This window comes from Cajanus cajan, chromosome 4, assembly GCF_000230855.2.
Source record: "Cajanus cajan strain Asha chromosome 4, NIPB_CcT2T_4, whole genome shotgun sequence".
Lineage (NCBI taxonomy): Eukaryota > Viridiplantae > Streptophyta > Magnoliopsida > Fabales > Fabaceae > Cajanus > Cajanus cajan.
This window is the reverse complement of record NC_138520.1, coordinates 50,630,627-50,653,489: the sequence shown is the minus strand read 5'-3', so window position 1 is coordinate 50,653,489 and position 22,863 is coordinate 50,630,627. Positions and strand designations below refer to the sequence as shown.

General features: G+C 33.4%; 1 protein-coding gene across 1 annotated transcript; it reads left to right on the top strand.

The window, feature by feature from the left end:
* The first annotated feature begins 214 nt into the window (after positions 1-214).
* On the top strand, positions 215-4,335 carry LOC109799283 (furostanol glycoside 26-O-beta-glucosidase-like). The gene is made up of 10 exons (XM_083073587.1): positions 215-928; positions 1,362-1,437; positions 1,997-2,074; positions 2,194-2,278; positions 2,431-2,728; positions 3,328-3,437; positions 3,478-3,764; positions 3,872-3,906; positions 4,019-4,121; positions 4,238-4,335. Exons 1-10 carry the CDS (start codon positions 809-811, stop codon positions 4,333-4,335), a joined length of 1,290 nt encoding a protein of 429 aa, XP_082929713.1. The 5' UTR covers positions 215-808.
* Positions 4,336-22,863: the final 18,528 nt, after the last annotated feature.

Here is a 22,863-nt window from a genome sequence, read left to right as displayed (position 1 = left end):
GCTCAAAAACTTGTAGGATAAGTTTAAAAATAAATTCAACTAAGAATTATTATTATTATTTGTTAAAATTTGTATCATATGGTACAATTGCAGGGACCTCTCCACATGTGGTTGTACGAAAATCGTTTTCACCTAACTTTTTGTTTGGTGTTGGTACATCTGCCTTACAGGTGCAAATAACATGTCACTAGACTATATAATATTCTTTTACTATAATAGTAAAATTTAATATCTTAATTTGGCTTTGCAAATTAATATCTCTCTCAATATGTTATTTTTAACTTGTTATTTATCATTGAATAAAGGTAGAAGGATCGACTAAAGAAGGAGGAAGGGGACCAAGTGTATGGGATGCTATAGTCCAACATGATAATGGTAACCAATAGATATATACAATTTGGTGAATTTTCATGATATATTACTAAAGAATTTATTAGTGAGATTATTAACTTCAATAAGATAGAAAAATTTAATTTTTCTAAGGGAATGCATGTGCAACGAAAAATCAAGACTATAAATAAACACAAAAAGACTAACATTACTTTCAAGCAAATATCATTTGTTGTCTTGATACTTAATTTTTATCAACATAAATCCAAAAGTCACTAATAGCTATAATAACATTGAATAATATAAATATTTTTATATTATCGAGAAAATGGTTGTATGTGAAGCAACCTATTCATATTGCTCAAATGTCGTAAAAGATGATCATTGGAAGGTCCATTCAATGACTTAAAAAATTAGTCTTACACCATAATTAGAAAAAGGCTTGTGTTAGAAAGTGCCAAAATAATTATTTTACTTAATGCTTTCATCTACCTATTTGTCTAAATATCAAAATTTCTTTTATTTTGAACGCTCAGGACAAACAATTATGGATGCTGACAAGTTTTTCTCAACGATTGAACATTATAAGCGATATAAGGTATGTACAAAAAACATGGCTTTTAAAATCATTGTCAACATTATTTATAGTAATTGAATATTATAAGTGATTCAAGGTTTGATCTAGAAGTTTGTTTTTGATAAAGTTTGATTACTTTGACTTAAAATTTCTTTTTATAGGAGAATTTATTTTTTTAAAAAAAAATATATTTATGTGTATATATAACATTTAGAAACATCTTATTTTTAATTTTTGAAAAACTTTTCCATATTATAAAAAACAATTCTTTTAAATTAGTTTGAAAAAAAGTATCAAGTTTTTTTTTCTTTTTAATGCTTCAACTTGCCAAAGAGAAAAATATCAAAGCATGTTAAAATATAACATCTTTTTTTTTATTCAAATACAAACTTTAATCAAAACAAATTGATAACTATATTAGTTTTGTTATTTATTATTTTTTATAATCATATAGGATGATGTGGCAGTTTTAAAGAAACTTGGAATAAACTCTTACAGATTCTCCATTAATTGGAGTAGAATTCTTCCAGGTAAGTTTTCTATTATCAACCTAAGTGATATAAGTAAGAGTGAGCAAGGGATTATTCTTGTCCTTATCCAGTCCAAAAATTTGTTCAAGTTATTTATATAAACTAAAACTCGAACATGACTCAATTAAAAACCAACATTTATAGATCGGGTCAATAAGATATTTTAAGATAATATAAAAATATTAACATTATGCATAAAAGAGATATAAAACTTAAATTTAGATATATTTTACAATATATTTGAAAATAAATAAATTTTTTATAAATATAATATAATGTTATACAAAGTATAATTTATTGAAAAAGATTATTATTAATTAACAATTCTTTAAAAAATTTATCTTTAAAAATACTATGAAGAAGATTGGGAGACCTGAAACATAACCTAAATTGATTCTAAAAATTACATCGGGTCTGATTTTAAAACTTGAAACTATCCAAATTAACAATGAACCAAGTAGAATTAATTAATGGACAAGTTGGATCTTGCTCACTCCAAAACATAAGTATGTGAAGTACAAATTTACTTATCTTAATCTTCGTTTTCAACATCATATAGGTGGAACCCTGGAAGCAGGTGTAAACCAACAGGGTATTGACTTCTACAACAATTTGATCAATGAATTGATTGCAAATGGTATGAATTGCTAAATATGTATTACATTAATTAAGTTTTGTGGTAAAATTTATTTATCTTGTTTAAATTTGAGGGCATCTTTTAAACTTGTATTTTTCTTGATGTATATTTGAAAGCAGGTATTACACCTTTTGTGACAATTTTGCACTTTGACTATCCATTATCCATTCTCGACTTGGGTGGCTTTCTAAATTCCAATATTGTGTAAGGAATTAATAATTACTATTAGAGAAATATTTGAAACACACCATTGTTTAAATATTTTATTTTCTAGAAATTTATTTGATTTGGAAGTAAGATAAATCAAAATTTATATATTTATGTTATTCTAATTTTGATTTTTTTTATTAAACAATCAATTTTAGGGATTATTTCAAGGATTATAGTGAACTTTTATTCAAATCCTACGGAGATCGAGTTAAGCATTGGACTACAATTAATGAACCAGAAATCACTGCATTATTTAATTTTATGCATGGCAATGATAATACTAAGCCTGAACCATGCCAAATTACAAAAGAATGTAGAGAAGCTTATGAGGTGATGCATAACTTTATCCTTTGCCATTCTACAACAGTGAAGTTATATAGAGAAAAATACCAAGTAAGTATTTTGAGTTGTTTTAAAATATATATGTTGCTTAATTTTGAATATTATCACGGTAAAAAATATTTATAAAAGATCATCAAATCATGATAAACAATGGTAAACTTTATCTTTATATGAAAAATATAGCATTCATACCGAACAATTAAACAATTAAAAATAATTTCTCAAAAATGTTAATGAAAATAAATTGTTGGTTTGTGCGATATGTCTTGTGTATAAGATGTATAATATGTGTTATGCACAAGTGAAAACCATAACAAAGAAAAAAGTGTTTGATTTTTATTTATGTATAATACATGTTAGTATCTTGTGTGCCACACACATCTCTCTAATATATGAAAAAAAAAACTAGTAATTTATTTTTATTAACATTTATATCATACATTGTTTATAATTCTATACTAGGTTTTTGTAAAAAAAAAAAAATTCCAAAATCCTATATGCTAAGAGTAGGGTAGAAAGTTTTACAAAATTATTTTTTTTAATTTCTATATTTGTCATACCTTATAATTTTGTTTTTAATACATTATTCTACAAAAATGTAATAAATATTTTTTTTATCAATAGTGAGTCAAAATAAACTTTCATATAAATAACACGCATTCAAATTAATAAATGAATTATTTGCTAATTAAATTGTGAAGGTAACACAAGGGGGAGAAATTGGACTTGTCATTTCGGTTGAAAATTATGTCCCTTATAGTTTTAGCCAAGAGGATAAGAATGCTGCTAAAAGGATGATGGATTTCTTTACGTGATGGTTAGTGCAATTAACACCACATCATGAAACTTAGTTCCTTCCTCTCATTTTTACTATGCATATGTAACTTAATTTTTATTTTGCTACTTTTCAACAAAAATAGGATTTTGGATCCAGTGGTTTTTGGAGATTACCCTGATAGCATGAAAGAGCTAGTAAAGGATAGGCTACCTATTTTCACTGAAGAGGAAAAAACTTTAGTCCGGGGAAGCATTGACTTTATTGGAATAAATTATTATAGATCATTTTATGTTAGACATGAACCAAACAAATCAACTATTGCGGGTGTTGACAATTTTGATGCCTTGGCAGTAAGAGAAGGTAGCTTCTTTAGTTTAACTACATTCATATCATTATTGCATATATTATAAGAGAAAAATCTAATATGGCCACTTCGCTAATTCTTTCCCATTCCTATTATGTTGCAGTATTAAACGCAAATGGAGAATCACTAGGTTACTTGGTGAGATATTTGATAGAAGAATGCATTTTTTATATCAAAGATTTTATTAGGTATAGACACATGCAAATACATATGTATTGTTTGACACTTTTTCAATGTTCTTATATTATAGGACAATTCAACTAAAAACTCTGTATATCCAGAAGGATTATATAATGTCTTAATATTCCTTACAAATAAGTACCAAGCACCAAAGATTTATATCACTGAAAATGGTTGGTGCACATATCCATCTTGGTTTTCTTTTCACATTATAACATTATAACAAATATACCTTTTTCTATAAATTGATTAACTAATCTACCCTTATTGGAAACTTTCTTTATTATAGGTATTGCTTCAGGAGTCATTAAGAACCCATTGAAAGACAGGCATCGAAAAGATTATATTGCTGCACATCTAAACAATACAAAATATGCAATTGAGTAAGTCATTAATCTACTTTTTTTTATTTGTCTACTTTGAATTTATTTTTTCTAATCGATTAAATGTTCAAAACAACATTTGTTCCAATATTTTTAATATACTTTTATATTTACTTACATTTTAGGTTAAATTTCTCTTTTAATCTCTTTACTTTTGTTAACTCACAATTTTGGTCTTTCTACTTTAAAATCGAGACATGTAGTCCCTCTAATTTTAAAAATATAGAATTTTGGTCTTTCTATCACATTGACATTTATTAATCATTGATTTTTAACATTTATTCATCTTTAAGTGATGTGACATTTCGTAAAATGACATTTCAAGATGAGAAAAACTATAAAAAAAAACATGTGAATAAGATTTATTAACAAAATAAATACTAATCAATCAACAAAATATATATACAAACAAAGATTTTTAAATATGTTGTTTTTCAATTTTCATCTCTATATGTCACCTTACTAAATATCATGTCACTTAAGCGGTAATATGTCATTGAAGAATATCAAAATTTAACTACCACTAGATATCAAATCGAAAATACAAGCAAGATTCTATAATTTTAAAAATAGGGAGATTACATGTCTTTAGTTTAAAATTAAGGGATTGAAATTATAGAATGAAAAAAATAGAGGAACCAATAATGCAGTTTAGCTCTGTTTTTACATATTTTACAAATTCACCACAACTATGAGATAAATAATGATAAAATTTATTAGGAAGTTAAAAATAATTTTAATATAAAAAATAATCACATTTACTAATCCATTTTTTGTTTCAAAATGAACAAATAAGAAATAAAATTTTATTCCTTTTTGCACACAAGTAAAAGATAGTACTTGTATATATTTTATAAATTAAGTATATCATCATAATAACAAATGCTTGCATGAATTCATAATAAATTTTGCCAAAATTTTGTAACATTTTTTACCGTTTTTACTTGGTGAATGAAATTGTGCTAACAAATAAACATTACAAAATTGTACATACACGAATAGTAAATATTATAAAAATATATTAAAATTTTGATTTTTTGTATTTAATGAATTTTTTTTAAACAAACATTAACTACAAAATTAGCAATTGAGCAAGCCCACCATTTTAACAATATTTTAAATACATACATTGTAATTATTATTAAGATATATGATACATTATTAGACTATTTTTTGTACTCAATGAAAGGACATGTGATAACTAGTTCTCATTGCAATAATATATTTTTCTAACATATCCAATTTATATTTGTAGTGCTGGTGTTAATGTCCAAGGATATTTCGTCTGGTCAGCATTTGATTCCTTTGAATTTCATCGAGGCTTTGCTGACAAATGGGGGCTTATTTATATTGATTTTAATAATAGTCTCAATCGTGTAGAAAAACAATCTGCTAGATGGTACAGGTGGTTTCTACTAGGCAAAAAATAAGTCTAGTTGTTGGAGATAAATGTCAAAAACACAATTATTCCAAAGGGTTATGTGAAAATATAACTATATAGATATTTTTTTTATCATATGGTGTATATTTTATGTTGAATTGTGAGAATTTTATCATAAGGATTCAATTTTTGAATTGATTTCTTTTTATTAATTAGAATTTCTTGATTTTTTACCATTGTGTACTTAATATTTTTTTATTTATTTTTATTCCATTAAAATCTTGTTTATAACATTGCATGATAATTTCTAATTTATGAAAACACTATCTCACTTCTATTCAATCACACTTAAAAGGTTGTAACAAACTTGAAAGCTTTTTGTGTTCTATATTAGCACTCTAACATATTAAGCATGCACGCACAACACTACACCAAAAAAAAAAAAGGAATAACGTCACACATTTTGCGGAAATTTTAAAGAACCGCCTTCGCTTTTTTAATTTAGTCCAAAAAACATTAAACTTACGACGATTTTACCCAAAGGACGCAATTTTCAGTTTTTCTTTGACGGTTAATATAGAACCGCCGCAGGTAACTTAAAAATTTCAGCTCAAGTGAAATGTTCCCTCTCTTCTCATCAGAAACCTTAATCTTAACAACATAATCCCCCTCTCTCTCGCTCCATTCTTCTTCTTCTCTCTCGCTCATGATCATGCCTCTACTGCTCAAGAGTCACACTTCTAGCCTGTTGTTGCGAACGTTGCTCACAGCCACGGGTTCACGGGATCACAACCTCCACTTTCCTCTGCCTCGTCCGGTGAGTTACAAACTTGCTCACAGAGCAACAGAGATAGATCTTCTTACAAAGGAAGTTAATAGCTTTTTCCATGTGGTCTTGACTAGTCGTAATGCCTTGCTATCTAATCTTATATCAGTTGGAACTGGCATTGATAGCATGTTAGAGGGTAATAGAGATGCACAAATAGTCAACTGACTGTGTTGCAACCAAACAACTTTGGTACATACTGATGAATCTAGGTATTGGGTTTTAAGTTTTATGGTTGATGGTTTTCAATCATGTTTGGTTTATTGTATTCAAGCTAGAATGAGTAATAGGTTATATGATTGTCTTATTATTCTGAAATGCAATTTCTTTAAATGTCAAAGAGAAGAAACGAGGGATACATATGAAAAAAAGTCTCGAATTCAGTTATGAGGCTTTGACTCTGTGTTCTTGAAAATGGATTTACAAGTGGGTGAGCTATATGTACATTGGGCATGGAAATTACTGTTTACAGGCTTCGTTCAGCCACTTTTTTTAACTTTTCTGTTGATTCAGAAAAGTTGTTATCCAATGCAATTGCTGCTTTGCTGATACTGATAGAAGAGCATGGACCAAGGGTCCAACCACTAGAGCAATGACTAGAAGACTACTTGAAGATTTGACTGCTTCAGAGCTTAGTGGGCCTAATGGGCTTGGTGGGCCTAGGGTGCTTTTCACTTGGGCTTTACTTGATTGGCCACCACTTTAATGCATATTAGTAGAGTAGGACTTTACATTGTTTTGGTCTTGTATTATCGACCATAGATTACAATTTTTAGGCTTTAGGCTTATTGGGCCTAGTTTTGGGCTTCATGGGCCTTTGGGCTTTTGATACCCAATATTGGACTCATTTTCATTCTTTTAATTTTTCCTTTCATTGTATTTGATTGGCCATTGTATTTAGGCCATATAATAGGTTTATTTTTTTAAGAAATCATTAATAGGTTCATTAGGGTTAATCTACATGTTATTTAAGAGTTATTTGGAGTGAATTTGAGTCACATGGTTAGCATGGTGATGACTGGCCATGTGCTACTCAAATTCAAATCCAAATTGCACTTAAATTACATGGGAGATAAGGCATGATCCGGATTAAGCACATGGATCACCAAATTTGAAATTCAAATTCAATTTTGAATTTCAAATTTGGCACCAAGAATGCTTGTCACGGATTGGTGCTTGGCTACTCATTTCGCGCCTATAAATGCATTTCAACTCATTGTAATTGCACTTTTGAATTGAATTAAGAATTTTCTGAAAACTCTTCAGCCAATTCTTCTTCAAAGGTCACCTAGAGCTCCCTCTTAGAACTAGGAAATCCTTCTTCCTTTCCTACCTTTGAAGTGAGCTTTCCTTTGTGTCTTATGCTACGGTGCTTCCATCTCTAGTCTAGGAAATTCAATTCATCTTCTCCATCATCTTGAGCTTCATTCAATCGGTGCAAATTTCAGAGAAGATGATCCTAGGCTTGATGAAGGAAATGAGAAGCAATTCATCCACTTCTTCATGAACTCCACCATCATTTTTTGTATCTAGAGCACAGTTTTTTCTTTGAGATAAGTACATCTTTTGGCCAATTAAATTTTTTGTTCTTGTGTTCATTGTGTCACAATTTAAGTCTCTTCTTTGGATCTATCATTTTTGAAAACAAATTTTCTATAGATCCAATTATTGATTTCACTTTGATTTCAATCTGCAATCAATAGTAACTAGGATTCAACTTGTGCTATTGTTTTCTGTGATTTGAGTCATTCATCTATTGCTTAATTTGTTTCGGTAATTTGGAGTCATATTCATGTGTTGTCTTTTGATTTTTGAATCTCAAGTTTTGTCTAGTCATGTGAAATTGCTTAAAATGTCAAAATAATTCAAGATGTGCTTGTAGTATGGGCTGAAAAATTTCAATTCAAGTTTTGTTGAGTTTGGCCGAGACTTATTTTTTTTATGTGCCTTTGCTTGTGTGCTTTTACTTTACATATTTGAGTTCATGTTAACTAGTAGATCATTGGTGAACTCCTAGATTTAGGTTTCCATTGTGTTAAGAGTTTTCCATTTTTAAAATTCCATTGCAATTCTTGTTACCGAAATTGTTATTTTGAAATCTTAAGTGATATTTTGTGAATTCTAGTGTATTGTTTACATTGGATCCAAATGTGCAAAGTTTGATTGCTGAAAAATAAAGAAATACAGAACATTTTGACACAAAAGATAAGTGAAAAAGAAAGGAAAACAAAGATCAACAAGGATCCAAAATATTTTCAAATTAAACTACACTAGAATTTGAATCTTTCACTTGAAATCATCACTCTAGTAGATCCGGTCCGTGTTTAATTGATTTGTGAGAATTTTTTTGAAGAAAAAGGCAAGTGTCTTCTCTGGAAAAGTAAATTGAATTCAGAAAAGCAAAAGAATAAAAAAAAACAAACAAGTTACAACAAGAAAAGCCGAGAAGGAAAAATTAAAAAAATAAATTCAAGTGTTAACCAAAGTTTATGATCTACTAGCTTGATTTCTTTTCTTTGATTGCTTTCAATTCCTTTTTAGTTTTGTTAATCCATTCTAGTGCTTATCTAGGAACTTTCTACTTGAGTGCTACCCTTTCTTTGGAGTCTTAATTTTCAGCTTTAATCCTTAGCTTTCTTTGAGTCTTGTCTTAAACACTTATTTCTTCGATTTTCGTATAAGCTTTCTAAATTGTTCTTTTGTTGCTTGTCTAAGTTTTCTTTGATTAAAATTCTATGCTGGAAGTGGCTTCAAACCCTAGCTTAAGAACCAAACATTGACTCAACAATGGTAGGAATGGAGTTTTGAGACAAAAGAACTTAAAATTTTGACCTAAATTGGTGACCTAAAACTCCTAAACTTACCATCACAAGAGTGATCTTTCCATCCATCTTGTGAGCAGCCTAAGTTCATCTATTGGTTGTGTTATTTGTGCAGGTTCAAGGAGCATCAAGGAGCAGGGTTGGTGGCAGATTGAAGCACTCAAACTAGTGCTGGAAAATTTGATTGAAAAATCCGTCACTAAAGTGGTCACTAAAACTGTCACAAAATTTCTTTTAGATTAGTTTAAGTTTCTTGCAATTTCTCTTTAATTTTCAATCAATTTGTAATAGCTTGGAGGGAGTATTAAGAATCTGGTAAGGTATATCTAACCCTTTGTAGTCACTCACGTGTAGTACTAGTGGAGTGGCTTGGAAATTTCATATGTTTCAAGCTTCCACTTAGGGAAAAACCGACTAGTTGCTTAACATTGTCTCCTTTGATTTGTTTGCTTTGGTTTGATTATTTTTCTTTGATAATTCGACTAGCATGTGTAGAATTTAATTTGCTCACGTCTAGTTGTAATAAAAAACAATTGTGAAAATCATCCAACATTAAAAAATTGTGAAAAAAATTTTGGGGAATTGAGAATACCACAAGGAAGTTTAGTGATTTCCACTTGAAAAGGCTTGGTTATTAAAGGGCTCTTAGTATCTCACCTCCCTTGATAGTGCAATTTTTACACTTAGACTTCCAAGTGTTAATCTTGATCCTAGAAAAGACCAAAAAAAATTTCTTTTTGCATAGCATATAAAACTTTTTTTGCTTAATCATGAGTAACCCTTCTCAAAGTGATAGTGATATGGAATCTCCTAAAAGCTTTTCTCAAATTGTTAAGGAGGTTGAAGCACTAAAATTTGGAGACAACAAGAGGTACTTCTTAAAGAAAAAGAAAATATTGAAAGGGAAGTACAACTTGTTGCTCTTGAGGAGGAAATACACAAAATTAAGCAACAAGAAGCAAAACTTTTGGAAAAACTTAAAAAGAAAAAAAGTAATAAGAGTTCCAATGGCTCCACAAGCCAAGAGGATGTAGGTAGTTTGAATGTGGATGAGTATTATCAAACTATGCCTAGAAGAGTCATTAAGGAACCAAAGGTTAGGGAATCACGAGTTGATCTCCCTTCTTTTCATGGAAAAGAGGATGTAGATGCCTACTTGGATTGGGAAATGAAAGTGGAGCAAATCTTCACTTGTCATCAAGTAGGTGAAGAAAGAAAAGTTCCCTTGCCACCTTAGCTTTCCAAGGACAAGCTATATATTGGTGGACAGCCTTGGTGATAGAAAGGCGACTTCATAATGACCCTCTTATAGCCTATTGGAATGATTTGAGGAGTGCTATGAGAAAAAGGAATATACCTTCTTATTATAGTAGGGAGCTTATGGATAAGCTCCAAAGACTCCAACAAAAGAATTTAAGTGTGGAGGAGTATAGACAAAAGATGGAGGTGTACTTAATGAGGGCTGGAATAAGGGAAGAGGAAAGGTTGACTATTGCTAGGTTTTTAAGTGGACTTAATTTTGACATAAGAGATATAGTTGAGTTACTCCCTTATAGGGACCTTGATGATTTGGTCCAACTTTGTATAAGGGTGGAACAACAACATTTGAGAAAAAATTCTTTTAAGAAAGACAAAACTCAATCTAACTCTTATTTCAAGAAGGACTACAAGAGGGAGGGTCAATTTTCTAAATATGACTCTTCTAAAAACTTTAGCAAAGGTCAAGAAAAAGAAAAAAAAAGAAAAAAATAAAAATATCACTTCTAGTAGTAAATCTAGTGAAATCAAGTGCTTTAAATGTCTTGGGAGAGGCCACATAGCTTCTCAATGTCCAAATAAGAAAGTTATGATTTTAAGAGGATAAGACATTTATAGTAGCCATGATGAATCTAGCTCTACTACTTCAAGTGACAGTGAGACTAGTGAGGAAGACCATCCAGTTGAAAGAGCTTATCCAGTTGAGACTAGTGAGGCATTGCCTTAGATGTTTGGCTTGTTTACAAGCCAAGTCTAAAGTCATACCTCATGGTAGATATTAGCATGGATTTTGTGCTAGGTTTACCTAGAACTCAAAGGGGTATGGACTCTATTTTTGCGGTAGTGGATCGCTTTAGCAAAATGGCCCATTTCATTCTATGCGACAAAGTAGATGATGCAAGCAACATTGCAAAACTCTTCTTTAGAGATGTGGTTAAGATTCATGGCCTCCCTAAGTCCATAGTATCTGATAGAGATACCAAGTTCCTAAGCCACTTTTGGCGTGTCTTGTGGTCAAGACTAGGAACTAAACTCCTCTTTTCTACTACTTGCCATCCTCAAATAGATGGTCAAACTGAGGTAGTTAATAGGTCTCTATCTACTATGCTTAGGGCAGTTTTAAAAGGTAACCACAAATCTTGGGATGAGTATTTGCCTCATATAGAGTTTTCCTACAATAGGGTAGTCCACAAGACTACCAATATTTCTCCTTTTGAGGCTGTGTATGGATTTAATCCTTTGACTCCCTTAGACTTGATACCCCTTCCAAATGTTAACCATTTTATCCATAAGGAAGGTACTTCAAGGGTTGAGTTTGTTAAAAAATTACATGAAAGTATTAAAACTCATATACAACTACAAAATGAGAAGTATGCTCAATCCAATAATAAAGGCAAAAAGACTATGATCTTCGAGGAAGGTGACTGGGTTTGGCTTCACCTTAGAAAGGAACGTTTTCCCCAACAAAGGAAGTCCAAACTTATAGTCCTAGAGGAGATGGACCCTTTCAGGTCTTACAGCATCTCAATGATAACGCTTATAGGCTTGATTTACCCTCTGATTATGGTGTTAGCCCTACTTTTAATGTCAGTGATTTAAAGCCTTTTGTAGGGACTAGTGATGATGAAGATTGTTAGAAAAGAATGGCACAATCCAAGAGGGGGGGTGAATTAGATTCTATGACCCTTTAAAAATTTCAGAGTATTTAGGATCTTTATTTCACTTAAACTTTTCTAAGACTGAATTTTCAATGAAGTTTCTTTAAAGACTTGTTATAGAAGAATGAATTCTATATGCCTTCTTGATTACAAAATAATGAGGTTCAAATGTAATGTTTTAATTCAGTTTAAACCACCAATATTCACACACACATGCTAATCAAGAATCATCTTCTTTAATGTACAATCAAGATATTACTCAAAGTAAAAGATAAAGGTAGAAGAAGATTGCATAAGTCTTTTATCCTGGTTCAGCCACTCCACATGTGACCTACATCCAGTCCTCAATCAGAACCTGATCAAGATTTGTTCCACTATCTTAATGAAGAAGGTTTACAAGCATACCACACATGCATATACTTCAACACTCAAGATAACCACTTTCTTGACCCCAAGAAAGCACCCCTTGTAGAAACCCACTATAAGAATCCTTACCACTTGAGAAACCCTTCTCAAGATTTTACAAGTATTCACAAAGAATTAAGGAACGAATTCACCTGGAATTCAGAAGCAAATCTTAATCTTCCCCTTTCAAGAATGTGATGATGATGATGATCCTTTCTCAAATTTTTTCACAAACGTTTTTCTTCTTGGATTCACAAAGAAAAATCTCCAAGATGGTCACAAAGACTCCACAAAAACGCTTTTCTAAATTTGATTCTCAATTCTTACTCTGTTCTGAAGTTTCAAAACGATTATTTTGAGTTAGTTTTCAAAACTTTGTTTTAAGTCTCAAAATAACTTTTTAGTCCCTTTAACTCATCATCATACAGTCTCTAATCAGTTTAGATATAGATTTAGCTTATGCACACAACACACACAACAAATAAACTCATTCAAAACAATTTATATACTAATTCCTATTACATAGCACTTTCTTTGACTTTGTTTTTGTCTTCTAAGTTGTTGTTGTTTGTTGTTGTCCTTGACACACATTTTGTGATCATCAAAACTCTCTTCAGCTTCAGAGATAATCTTGATCTCATCAAGTCCAGGCTCCCCTAAGCTCAACAATCTCCCCTTTTTTGATGATGACAAACCATGACTCAAAACATGACAAACCAAGCTAGGCTTCAACCATTGTGCTTTCACTTTCAACATACAAAACTTGAAAAATCATACACACACAAGCACAATACCTGCAAAACAACAACCATATACACACAACAACCTTTCTCCCCTTTTGGCATTATCAAAAACAAACCAAGCTATGTTTCACACAATACAAGCCATATGCACATTCCTTAAGTGCTCAGAGTCATACCAAAAAAAGTATAACACATCATAGGTATTAGATTCAAACTTTGTGAATCAACAACATCTCAGCCAGAATTATTTGATTAGCAACAAGTATTTGATCAGTAAAAAAGTACAAGTTACAAATCACAACTCAGAATTTTACAACCCAAAAACATCAACAAAAACAAGACATTATACTAGCAATCATCCATACTCAAAACAAAGCATTTTAATCAGCAATCAACCATGACTTGGCTCATTAAAAACATCACAATATCAAAGTCAAAAACAGAGCATTAATACACATGCTCAAAACCAGAGCATTAATATACCAGCCAACCAAATCAGCACTTTGGTACACACCTCAAATCAGTATATCAGCAAAATAAACCTCAAATTTCATCAGAAATTTAATTGTTCACCAGATTAAAGCAAGTAAATTATTCCAGAATTACACTAGTACAACCAAATTGAACTTAAAATCCAAAAACAGAATTTAAAAGTCCTAATTAAACTAGTCAACAAAATAGAACAGAAATCATTCTTCATCTTCAGGTATGCCTAGGTGAGTCTTGAGCAGCTTCACCTCATGATCAAGATCATCAAACCTATCAAGAATACCAGAAAATAAAGATTCATGCCTTCAAGACATTTCCATCACCACATCAAGTTTATTTATCATGATTTGCTCAAAAGGTGAGAATGGTTTTGGCTCCGCTTCTGGCTCCCTGCCAGGTTTAGCTTCCACCTGTGGTGGCTGATCCTCATTATGTGACGGAACACCGTCTTCATCTGTTGCCGGCTCAGGGGTTGGGGGTATATCTCTTTTAAACACCCATTTATCTTCCTGTTTAAGCATCTCCATATGGTGCAAGGAAGATTTTTCAATCTTGTTCGAAGCATGGAGAACTATTTTCCTTTCCCCTGTCAAGTCCACACCTGCATTCTCAAAGATTTTTGACAGCAACAGAGCATACGGAATCGGTCCATCTTCCTTCCGTCTTGCTTTTCACATACAATCATTAACGACTGATACCCAATCAATCTTGATTTTCTTTTTAATCACATGCATAAGTAAAATGTCATCTCTTGACATTTGGGCATGGTTATGTAAACGAGGTTTCAACATCCAGGCAATAATAAATGAAATTAAACGGGAATTCTTTTTCATACCTCCTGCCAGAAATTTTTCATAGTTGGCATTCACCGAATTCCTCTGACAGTCCCGGAAGGTCGTCAGTTCTTCAAAGTCCCCAAAATTGAAGGGTTGGGGTTTTTCTCCTCCCGTGCCGCTTAGTCCCCCCGCAGCCTTCAATGTTGGCCCGTCCAGCTTAATCATTTTCCCCTTCACCACTGATTGCATGATACCCTCATTGCTTGTAGCAAAATAGAGAAATAACCTAATCAACTCAGGGTAATAAGGTCCCTCCATTTCCAAAAACTTCCCCAGTTCTTGGTGCTCTAGAAGGGTTGGGAAACTAAAACCTTCATTTTTAAACCACTCCAGCTTAAGGGTCTTAGGAGGAATGATTCTCCGCCCCGCATACCACTCAAAATAATACTCTTGAGTTTTCTCATCCAGGAACCATTTTGAAATCAGTTGCCCTGAGGGTAGAGGGCGCTTGCTCCCCCTCACTTCAAGATTCTTGGGTCTCTTTGATGAAGATGCCATGAGTGGGTCTTGGTGGACAAGAAGAGAATGAGAGAGTTGAGAGGGTTAGGGTTTGTGGGTTTGAGAGAATGTGAGAAAATAAGAGAAAGAGAGATTTTGAGAGGCTTTGCCCTAGCACCTTCTGAGTGGGAGAGGTTTTAAGAGTAATGGGTGATTTTAAGGGATTGGCGCGTATATAATCGTTCAAATGCTTCAAAAATATCAAAAGTCGCCTAGATAATCGATTATTTATGCAAATAATCGATTATTTGCATCAGTAAAATCCCCTTTGAAAACACTATCTGCTATGAATAATCGATTATTTTTTGAATAATCGATTATTCCAAAGAGTTGTTTCTCCTCACTCTGCCCAGATAATCGATTATTTTCAAGATAATCGATTATTCTAGTGGCCTTTCAGATTCCTCTTCCTCTTCCCAGATAATCGATTATTTCCCTAGATAATCAATTATAACAGTGACTCTTTAGATTCTTCTTACCAGATAATCGATTATTACCCAAATAATCGATTATTCCAGTGGCCTTTTGAATTCTTCATCTCCCAGATAATCGATTATTACCCAAATAATTGATTATTATTATGGGTTTACTTAGAATAATCGATTATATTTTAAGATAATCGATTATTCCAGAGAAGTTTTGCTTCTCAGAAATTTAACCTTTCAAATTACACCAAGTATAATTGTTCCTTGAATACTCTCTTTTATGCTTCAATATCTCATACTCATTCCACACAGTCATCCAATCACTTTCAATTCAAGCATGATTCATTGATTATCCCTAACTCAATTCTTAATTGGTTGAATCTTTCCCTTGGTAGAGGTTTCGTAAAAATGTCAGCTAATTGCTTTCTAGTCTCTACAAACTCTACAACACAGTCATTTCTTTGAACATGATCTCTCAAAAAGTGGTGTCTTATCTCAATATGTTTTGTCCTAGAGTGCAAAATTGGGTTTTTGGTCAAATTTATTGCACTTGTGTTGTCACACCTCAGAGGTATTTTAGTTAACTCAGTTCCATAGTCTCTTAATTGTTGCTTCATCCAAAGAATTTGAGCACAACAACTTCCAGCAACTATATACTCAGCCTCAGCTGTACTTAAAGCAACACAGGCTTGCTTTTTGCTATGCCATGAAACAAGTGCAGTACCTAGTAGGTGACAAGTTCCATTTGTGCTTTTTCTATCTAGTCTACACCCAGCATAGTCTGAATCTGAGTAGCCTATCAGACTTAGTGAGACTCCCTTTGGATACCACAAACCTACATTGGTTGTACCTTTCAAGTATTTAAGAATTCTCTTCACACTCTTCATGTGAGATTCTTTTGGATCAGCCTAAAACCTTGCACAAAGACACACAACAAACATTATATCAGGCCTACTAGCTGTCAAATATAAGAGTGATCCAATGATACCTCTATACTTTGAACTATCAACAGCTATTCCTTTCTCATCTAAGTCAAGATTGCAATTTTTTGATATTGGTGTGGCAGCCTCCTTACACCCTTCCATACCAAACTTTTTTAGAAGTTCATTGCAATACTTGCTTTGACTTATGAAAATTCTATCATTAATTTGTTTGATTTGCAGCCCCAAAAAGAATGTAAGCTCCCCCATCATTGACATTTCAAATTCTCCTTGCATGGTTTTAGCAAATTCTTTATATAGAGAGGCATTGGTAGATCCAAATACAATATCATCCACATAGATTTGAACATACATTGTATCATTTTTAAACTTTTTAACAAACAATGTATTATCCATTTTCCCTCTCACATAGTCATTTTCAATCAAAAATTTGCTCAACCTGTCATACCATGATCTTGGAGCTTGCTTCAAGCCATAGAGTGCCTTTTTAAGCTTGTACACATGATTAGGATTCTTAAAATCCACAAAGCCTGGTGGTTGTTCAACATACACTTCCTCTTGTATCAACCCATTGAGGAAAGCACTTTTCACATCCATTTGATAAAGCTTGAAATTCATTATAGAGGAATAAGCAAGAAGTAATCTAATGGCCTCTATCCTTGCTACAGGGGCAAAAGTCTCATCATAGCCAATTCCCTCTTCTTAATTATACCCCTTAGCCACTAGTCTTGCCTTATTTCTTATAATTATCCCAGATTCATCAAGCTTATTTCTAAAAACCCACTTAGTTCCTATAATTGGATAGTCTTTTGGTAATGGCACTAAATCCCATACTTCATTTCTTTCAAACTGATTTAGTTCCTCTTGCATGTCCATTAACCAATGTTCATCTTTTAGTGCTTCATCAATACTTTTAGGTTCCACTTGTGACACAAAAGCCATAGTGTTGCAAATGTTCTTAATGGCACTCCTAGTTGAGACTCCCTTACCAATATTTCCAATTATGTTATCCATTGATAAGTCTCTAGAAGTTTTCCATTCCTTAGGCAATTGTTCACTTATTCCTTTGTGTTTTCATGTGATTCACTCTCTTTAGGTTTATTATCAGTTTCACTCTCTAATAGAGGTTGATCAAGCAAATCAGTTAAATCTTCAGTTTCAGTTTGCCTTGTCTCTTGTTTGTTGGTCTCATCAAATACAACATGGACAGATTCTTCAAGAACTAGAGTTCTCTTATTATAAATTCTATAAGTTTTGCTATTTATAGAGTATCCTAGAAAGATTTCCTCATCAGCCTTTGCATCAAATTTTCCAAGTTGCTCTTTCCCATTGTTCAGCACAAAGCACTTACACCCAAACACTCTAAAATATGACATTTTAGGCTTCCTTCCATTGTAAATTTCATAGGGTGTTTTCTTTAATATAGGCCGGATTAGAACTTTGTTTAACACATGACAAGCTGTGTTAATAGCATCAGCCCAAAAGTATTTTGGTAATTTTGTTTCATTCAACATTGTCCTAGCTAGTTCTTCTAAGGACCTATTTTTCCTCTCAACAACCCCATCTTGTTGAGGTGTCCTAGGTGCTGAGAAATTATGGTTTATACCATGTTCCTTACAGAATTTTTGAAACATTATGTTTTGAAACTCACCTCCATGGTCACTTCTTATAAAGGTAATGTTTGAACACTTTTCATTTTGAACAAGCTTGGCAAATTTTCTAAAGGCATTAAAAGCATCATTTTTGTTTGCAAGAAACATAACCCATGTGTATCTTGAGTAGTCATCAACAATCACTAAACCATAGTAGTTTCCACCTAAGCTCATGGTTCTTGAAGGACCAAACAAATCCATGTGAATTAATTGCAAAGGTCTAGTTGTTGAAATCTGATTTTTGCTTTTAAAGCTAGCCTTCACTTGCTTGCCCTTTTGACAAGCATCACATAGTTTGTCCTTACTAAACTTGAGTTTAGGTAAACCAACCACTAATTCCTTCCTACTCAGCTTATTCAAATGATCCATAAGAATATGTGCAACTCTCCTATGCCAAAGCCATATATTGTCTTCTTGGGTTATTAAGCACTTAGTGTTTGAAATTGCTATTGAGTGTTCTAAGTCAAGCATGTATATGTTATCAATTCTTTTTCCTATGAATCTAATTTCTTTAGTCTTTTTATCACATATCAAGCAACATGTATTATCAAATTCAATTTTAAAACCTTTGTCACTTAGTTGACTTATACTTAGCAAATTATGTTTCAATCCATCAACAAGCAATACATTCTCAATCAATGTTTGAGAGGAGGAATTACCAACATTGCCATGACCAAGTATTCTCCCTTTGTTGTTGTCACCATAGGTAACATACCCTTCATTCTTCAATTTCAGACTTGAGAATTTTGAAGGATCCCCAGTCATATGCCTTGAGCAGCCACTATCAAGATACCATAGTAAGTTCTTGGCCCTCAAGCATTCCTACAACAAAGATTCAGAGAAAAAATTTAGGTACCCATGTGAAGGGTCCTTGTAGGTTAGTTCTCAGCCTTTGACTTTTTTCAATCCAAACCATTTCTCCATTTGGAACTCCATACTTCCTAGAGTAGCAGTTCCTTATTGTGTGACCTCTTTTACAACAATAGAAACAAGTTGTTTGTCAAGAGAAATTGCTTTTAAATTTTCTAAAATTTTGGTTTTTCTTAAAAGCTTCTTCCTTTGACTTAAATGGCATGCTCATGCTTTGATTAAAACCAAGTCCACTCCTATCAAAAGTGTTTCTTTGTTTTCCTAAAAGAATATTTAAATTTGCATTTCCATTAGTGAACTTTGCAAGAGTGGATTTTAAATCAGCATTTTCTTTTTCAAAAGTCTTGCAATTTTCACAAACATCTTTTGAGGAGGTGGAGTTTTCACAATGAGCTTCATTAAAGTTGAAAATAGTTTGAAGATTTTCATGCTCATGTTTCAAATCCTCAAGCTCTTGTTCAGCTTTAATTAAAGCATTTTCATACCATTTCAACTTGTTTTTAAGCCTTGAATTCAAGGCATCCAATTTCACAACCTCCTTATGAATTTGTATAAAAGCTTCTTGGAGTTGGTCATAGTCCGAATTAGATTCAAGGTCAGAGTCACTTACAATTGTGTCTTGGTCAGTTCCAGCCATCAAACACAGATTGTTCTCTTCATATTCGGATTCATCACTTGTTGTGCTTGAGTCATTATCTTCCTAAGCAATGTAAGCTCTCTTCCCTTTTCCATTTCTCTTGCTTTTCTTCTCATATTATTGCTTCTTCAAGAGGTTTGGACACTCAGCTTTCATGTGTCCCGGTTTTCCACATTCAAAGCAATTGAAGGAGGATGTGCTTGCTTCCTCTTTCTTGTTTGTCTTTCTATTGAATTTGTAGGGGGAATTTTTCTTTCTCCTTATGAATTTTCTGAACTTCTTCACCAACAAATTGAAGTTCTCAGTTTCGGAATCATCGGAGCTTGATTCTTCACTGTAGACCCCTAAAATTGTCCGGGTCGGAAATAAAACTCGAAGACCCTCAAAGATCGAAGGAAAGTCAGCCAGAAGGACTCCTAGAAGACCATAGGATGGCTATCTGTAGATTTAGAGGTCTTAGAGTAGCTTAAAATAAGGAAGTGGAGGGAATGAAGCCCAATACGGCCGTACTAAACTTAATACGGCCGTATTGAAGCTTCAATATGGCCGCAGTGAACTCAATACGGCGTATTGAAGTTTCTGAAACTTCAATACGGCCGTACTGAAATCAATACGGCCGTATTGAAGCTTCAATACAGCCGCAGTGAACTCAATACGGGCGCATTGAAATTTCTGAATTTCAATACGGCCGTATTGAACTCAATACGACCGTATTGAAGTTCAAAAATTTCAATACGGCCGTATTGATTCCATAGCCCGTATTGCGCCTATTCCCTATAAATATGACGTCAATTGGACGTCATTCCACACTTTGGAACATAGTTTCAACCCTCTCCTTGAGTATTCTGGGGTTTTTGAGCAGTGTTCTGCCCTAGAAATCACTCGGAGAGTTGATCCGACGAAGTTCTTGAGCCCCGAGCCATTTTGCTTGAGGATCGAACCTAGTCGAAGGGAAATCCTCCGGATTTCCATAGTTAAAATTTTATAGGAGGGAGCGAGCGGGCTTGTAGAGCGAGGGAACGCCAAAAAGCTTCCCAGTTTTACGAAATATATAAAAGCACGCTTCAAAGGTTTCTTCTTAAATCCTTCCTTTTACTGCTTTCTGTGTGCATATTTAAACTGTCATCATGTAGATAGTTAATTTATAATTGCTTAGAATAAATAGGGGTAATTTAGTAATTTTACGCTATTATTTTAGAAATAATCTGTCATAGGGAACCCGAAAGGGGCGCTGTGGGGTGCTAACACCTTCCCCACGCATAACCGACTCCCTTACCCGACTCTGGTTGTAATGGCCGAAGTCGATTTTTGAATCGATTGCCTTATCCCTTTTTCCAATGTTTTGAGTAAAACATTGGTGGCGACTCCAAAGAACCCTCCTTTTGCGAAAACCACTAATCCATGGAGGGTCCCGCTTGGAATTAATATGGATTGGTGAACCATTTTAATAAAATTGCTCGTTTGACGAGGTCTCAGTTTGAGAATAAGTCATTCTAGCAATCCATATTTTAAACAAACAAAAGAGTCCAACCATCCTTCGCGAATGCCGAAAGCCCGTCTCGGGCCGGTGGCGACAGATGGCGACTCCACTGGGGAAGCTTCGAGAGTCAGTCCCATTTAGTGACAGATTATTTTTAACAAATAATAGTTAAAAATTACTTTATTACCCCTCACTTGTATGATAACATGTTTATCTATTTGGCTTTAATAACTGTTGTATTTTTAAATTTACGCAATTGTTTGAAATAAAAACTGCACACAAACCTTTGCACACAACAGTTCCCTCTATACCCGGGGGCATGAGTGATTAACCATAGGGAGTGGATGTTAGTACGGCCGGTTGTCGAATGGGTCTATAGGTGCCCGTAGACCGTTGTCGGAAAACATCACTCAAGGTGATAACCATGAACTTGAGTCCGACGGTGCGTTGGAGCTTTCCATCGACCTACGATGAGAGGAATTGGGTCCCTATAATGGGGGCACCTTGGGGGCCTCAGACCGGTGAGAACAGTTAGATCCACCTTGAATATGCACTTTTCTGCAGGATACCCCTACCTCGTGATTCGCTCGTGACTGTTCGTGGATGAGTGAATTGTTTGTGCATTGTTTATGTGAAATTGTTTGAGCATACATTGCATTTCTTTAAACATACAACATTCTTTTTTTAAATAAAAAAGAATAAATAGGAATAAAAATCTTCCATTACATGGTGTTAACATCTACCTTCATCACATTCATATAGGTAGTTTCCCTTTTCACCCAAAAAATACAAAAAGATACAAAATACCCAAAAAAAGGAAAAAAGGGTTATTTATCCAAACCAAGCAATATCATGCATCATCTTAGGGACATCATAAAAACATGATAATGCTTAGTTGAATAAACACTATGCATGCATATTCAACCTCATCATCTCATATCATGCATATAGATCATGGAGAGATCTAGGAGTCATTCATACATCTCTCCTAGTAATCCATTAATAAACATTAATAAAAAGAAAGAAATAATCGATGCGTATGTTCAAGATGGATCGCACGCCATTTGTTATTAAGTGTAAGCCAACAACCGCGCCAAGCGAGCGCACATCAACTCCGTTGTTGGTAATCAAGACGAATAAAGGGGAAGGTCCGACACCATTAAGGATCACAGTTCCAAGGCCTTTCCCTTACAAATCAAATAAGGCTGTGCCGTGGATATACGACATCCACTCTTCTGCCGACAGCGATATCTCCAACATCGCTGGACTTGGGGGCATGACTAGGAGTGGTAGGATCTACACTCCCGATGATCTTCATAACAAAGCCCCCAAGAATAAAGAAAAAGAAGAAAAGAAAACCGAGGAAAAAGAATTCGAGGAGGAGACTGACAAGCTGTTAAAATTTATCCGACAGAGCAAGTACTCCATCGTGGATCAACTTCATAGGACGCCAGCAAAGATTACGTTGTTGTCGTTGATCCTATGCTCCGAACCGCATCGGCAAGCTCTGTTGAAAGTCTTGAACGAGGCATACGTGTCGCACACTATCTCCCAAGACGAGTTTGAGGGGATTGTTAGTCACATCAAGGCTAATGATCACCTCACCTTCATC

What these genes read in the sequence shown, in the direction of transcription:
- LOC109799283 (XM_083073587.1), top strand. Translation starts at nt 809, where the DNA reads ATGCTTTCATCTACCTATTTGTCTAAATATCAAAATTTCTTTTATTTT. An exon ending in TGCCTTGGCAGTAAGAGAAG is followed by an intron (nt 3,765 to 3,871) that starts GTAGCTTCTTTA and finishes ATTATGTTGCAG; the next exon opens with TATTAAACGCAAATGGAGAA. An exon ending in GATTTATATCACTGAAAATG is followed by an intron (nt 4,122 to 4,237) that starts GTTGGTGCACAT and finishes TCTTTATTATAG; the next exon opens with GTATTGCTTCAGGAGTCATT.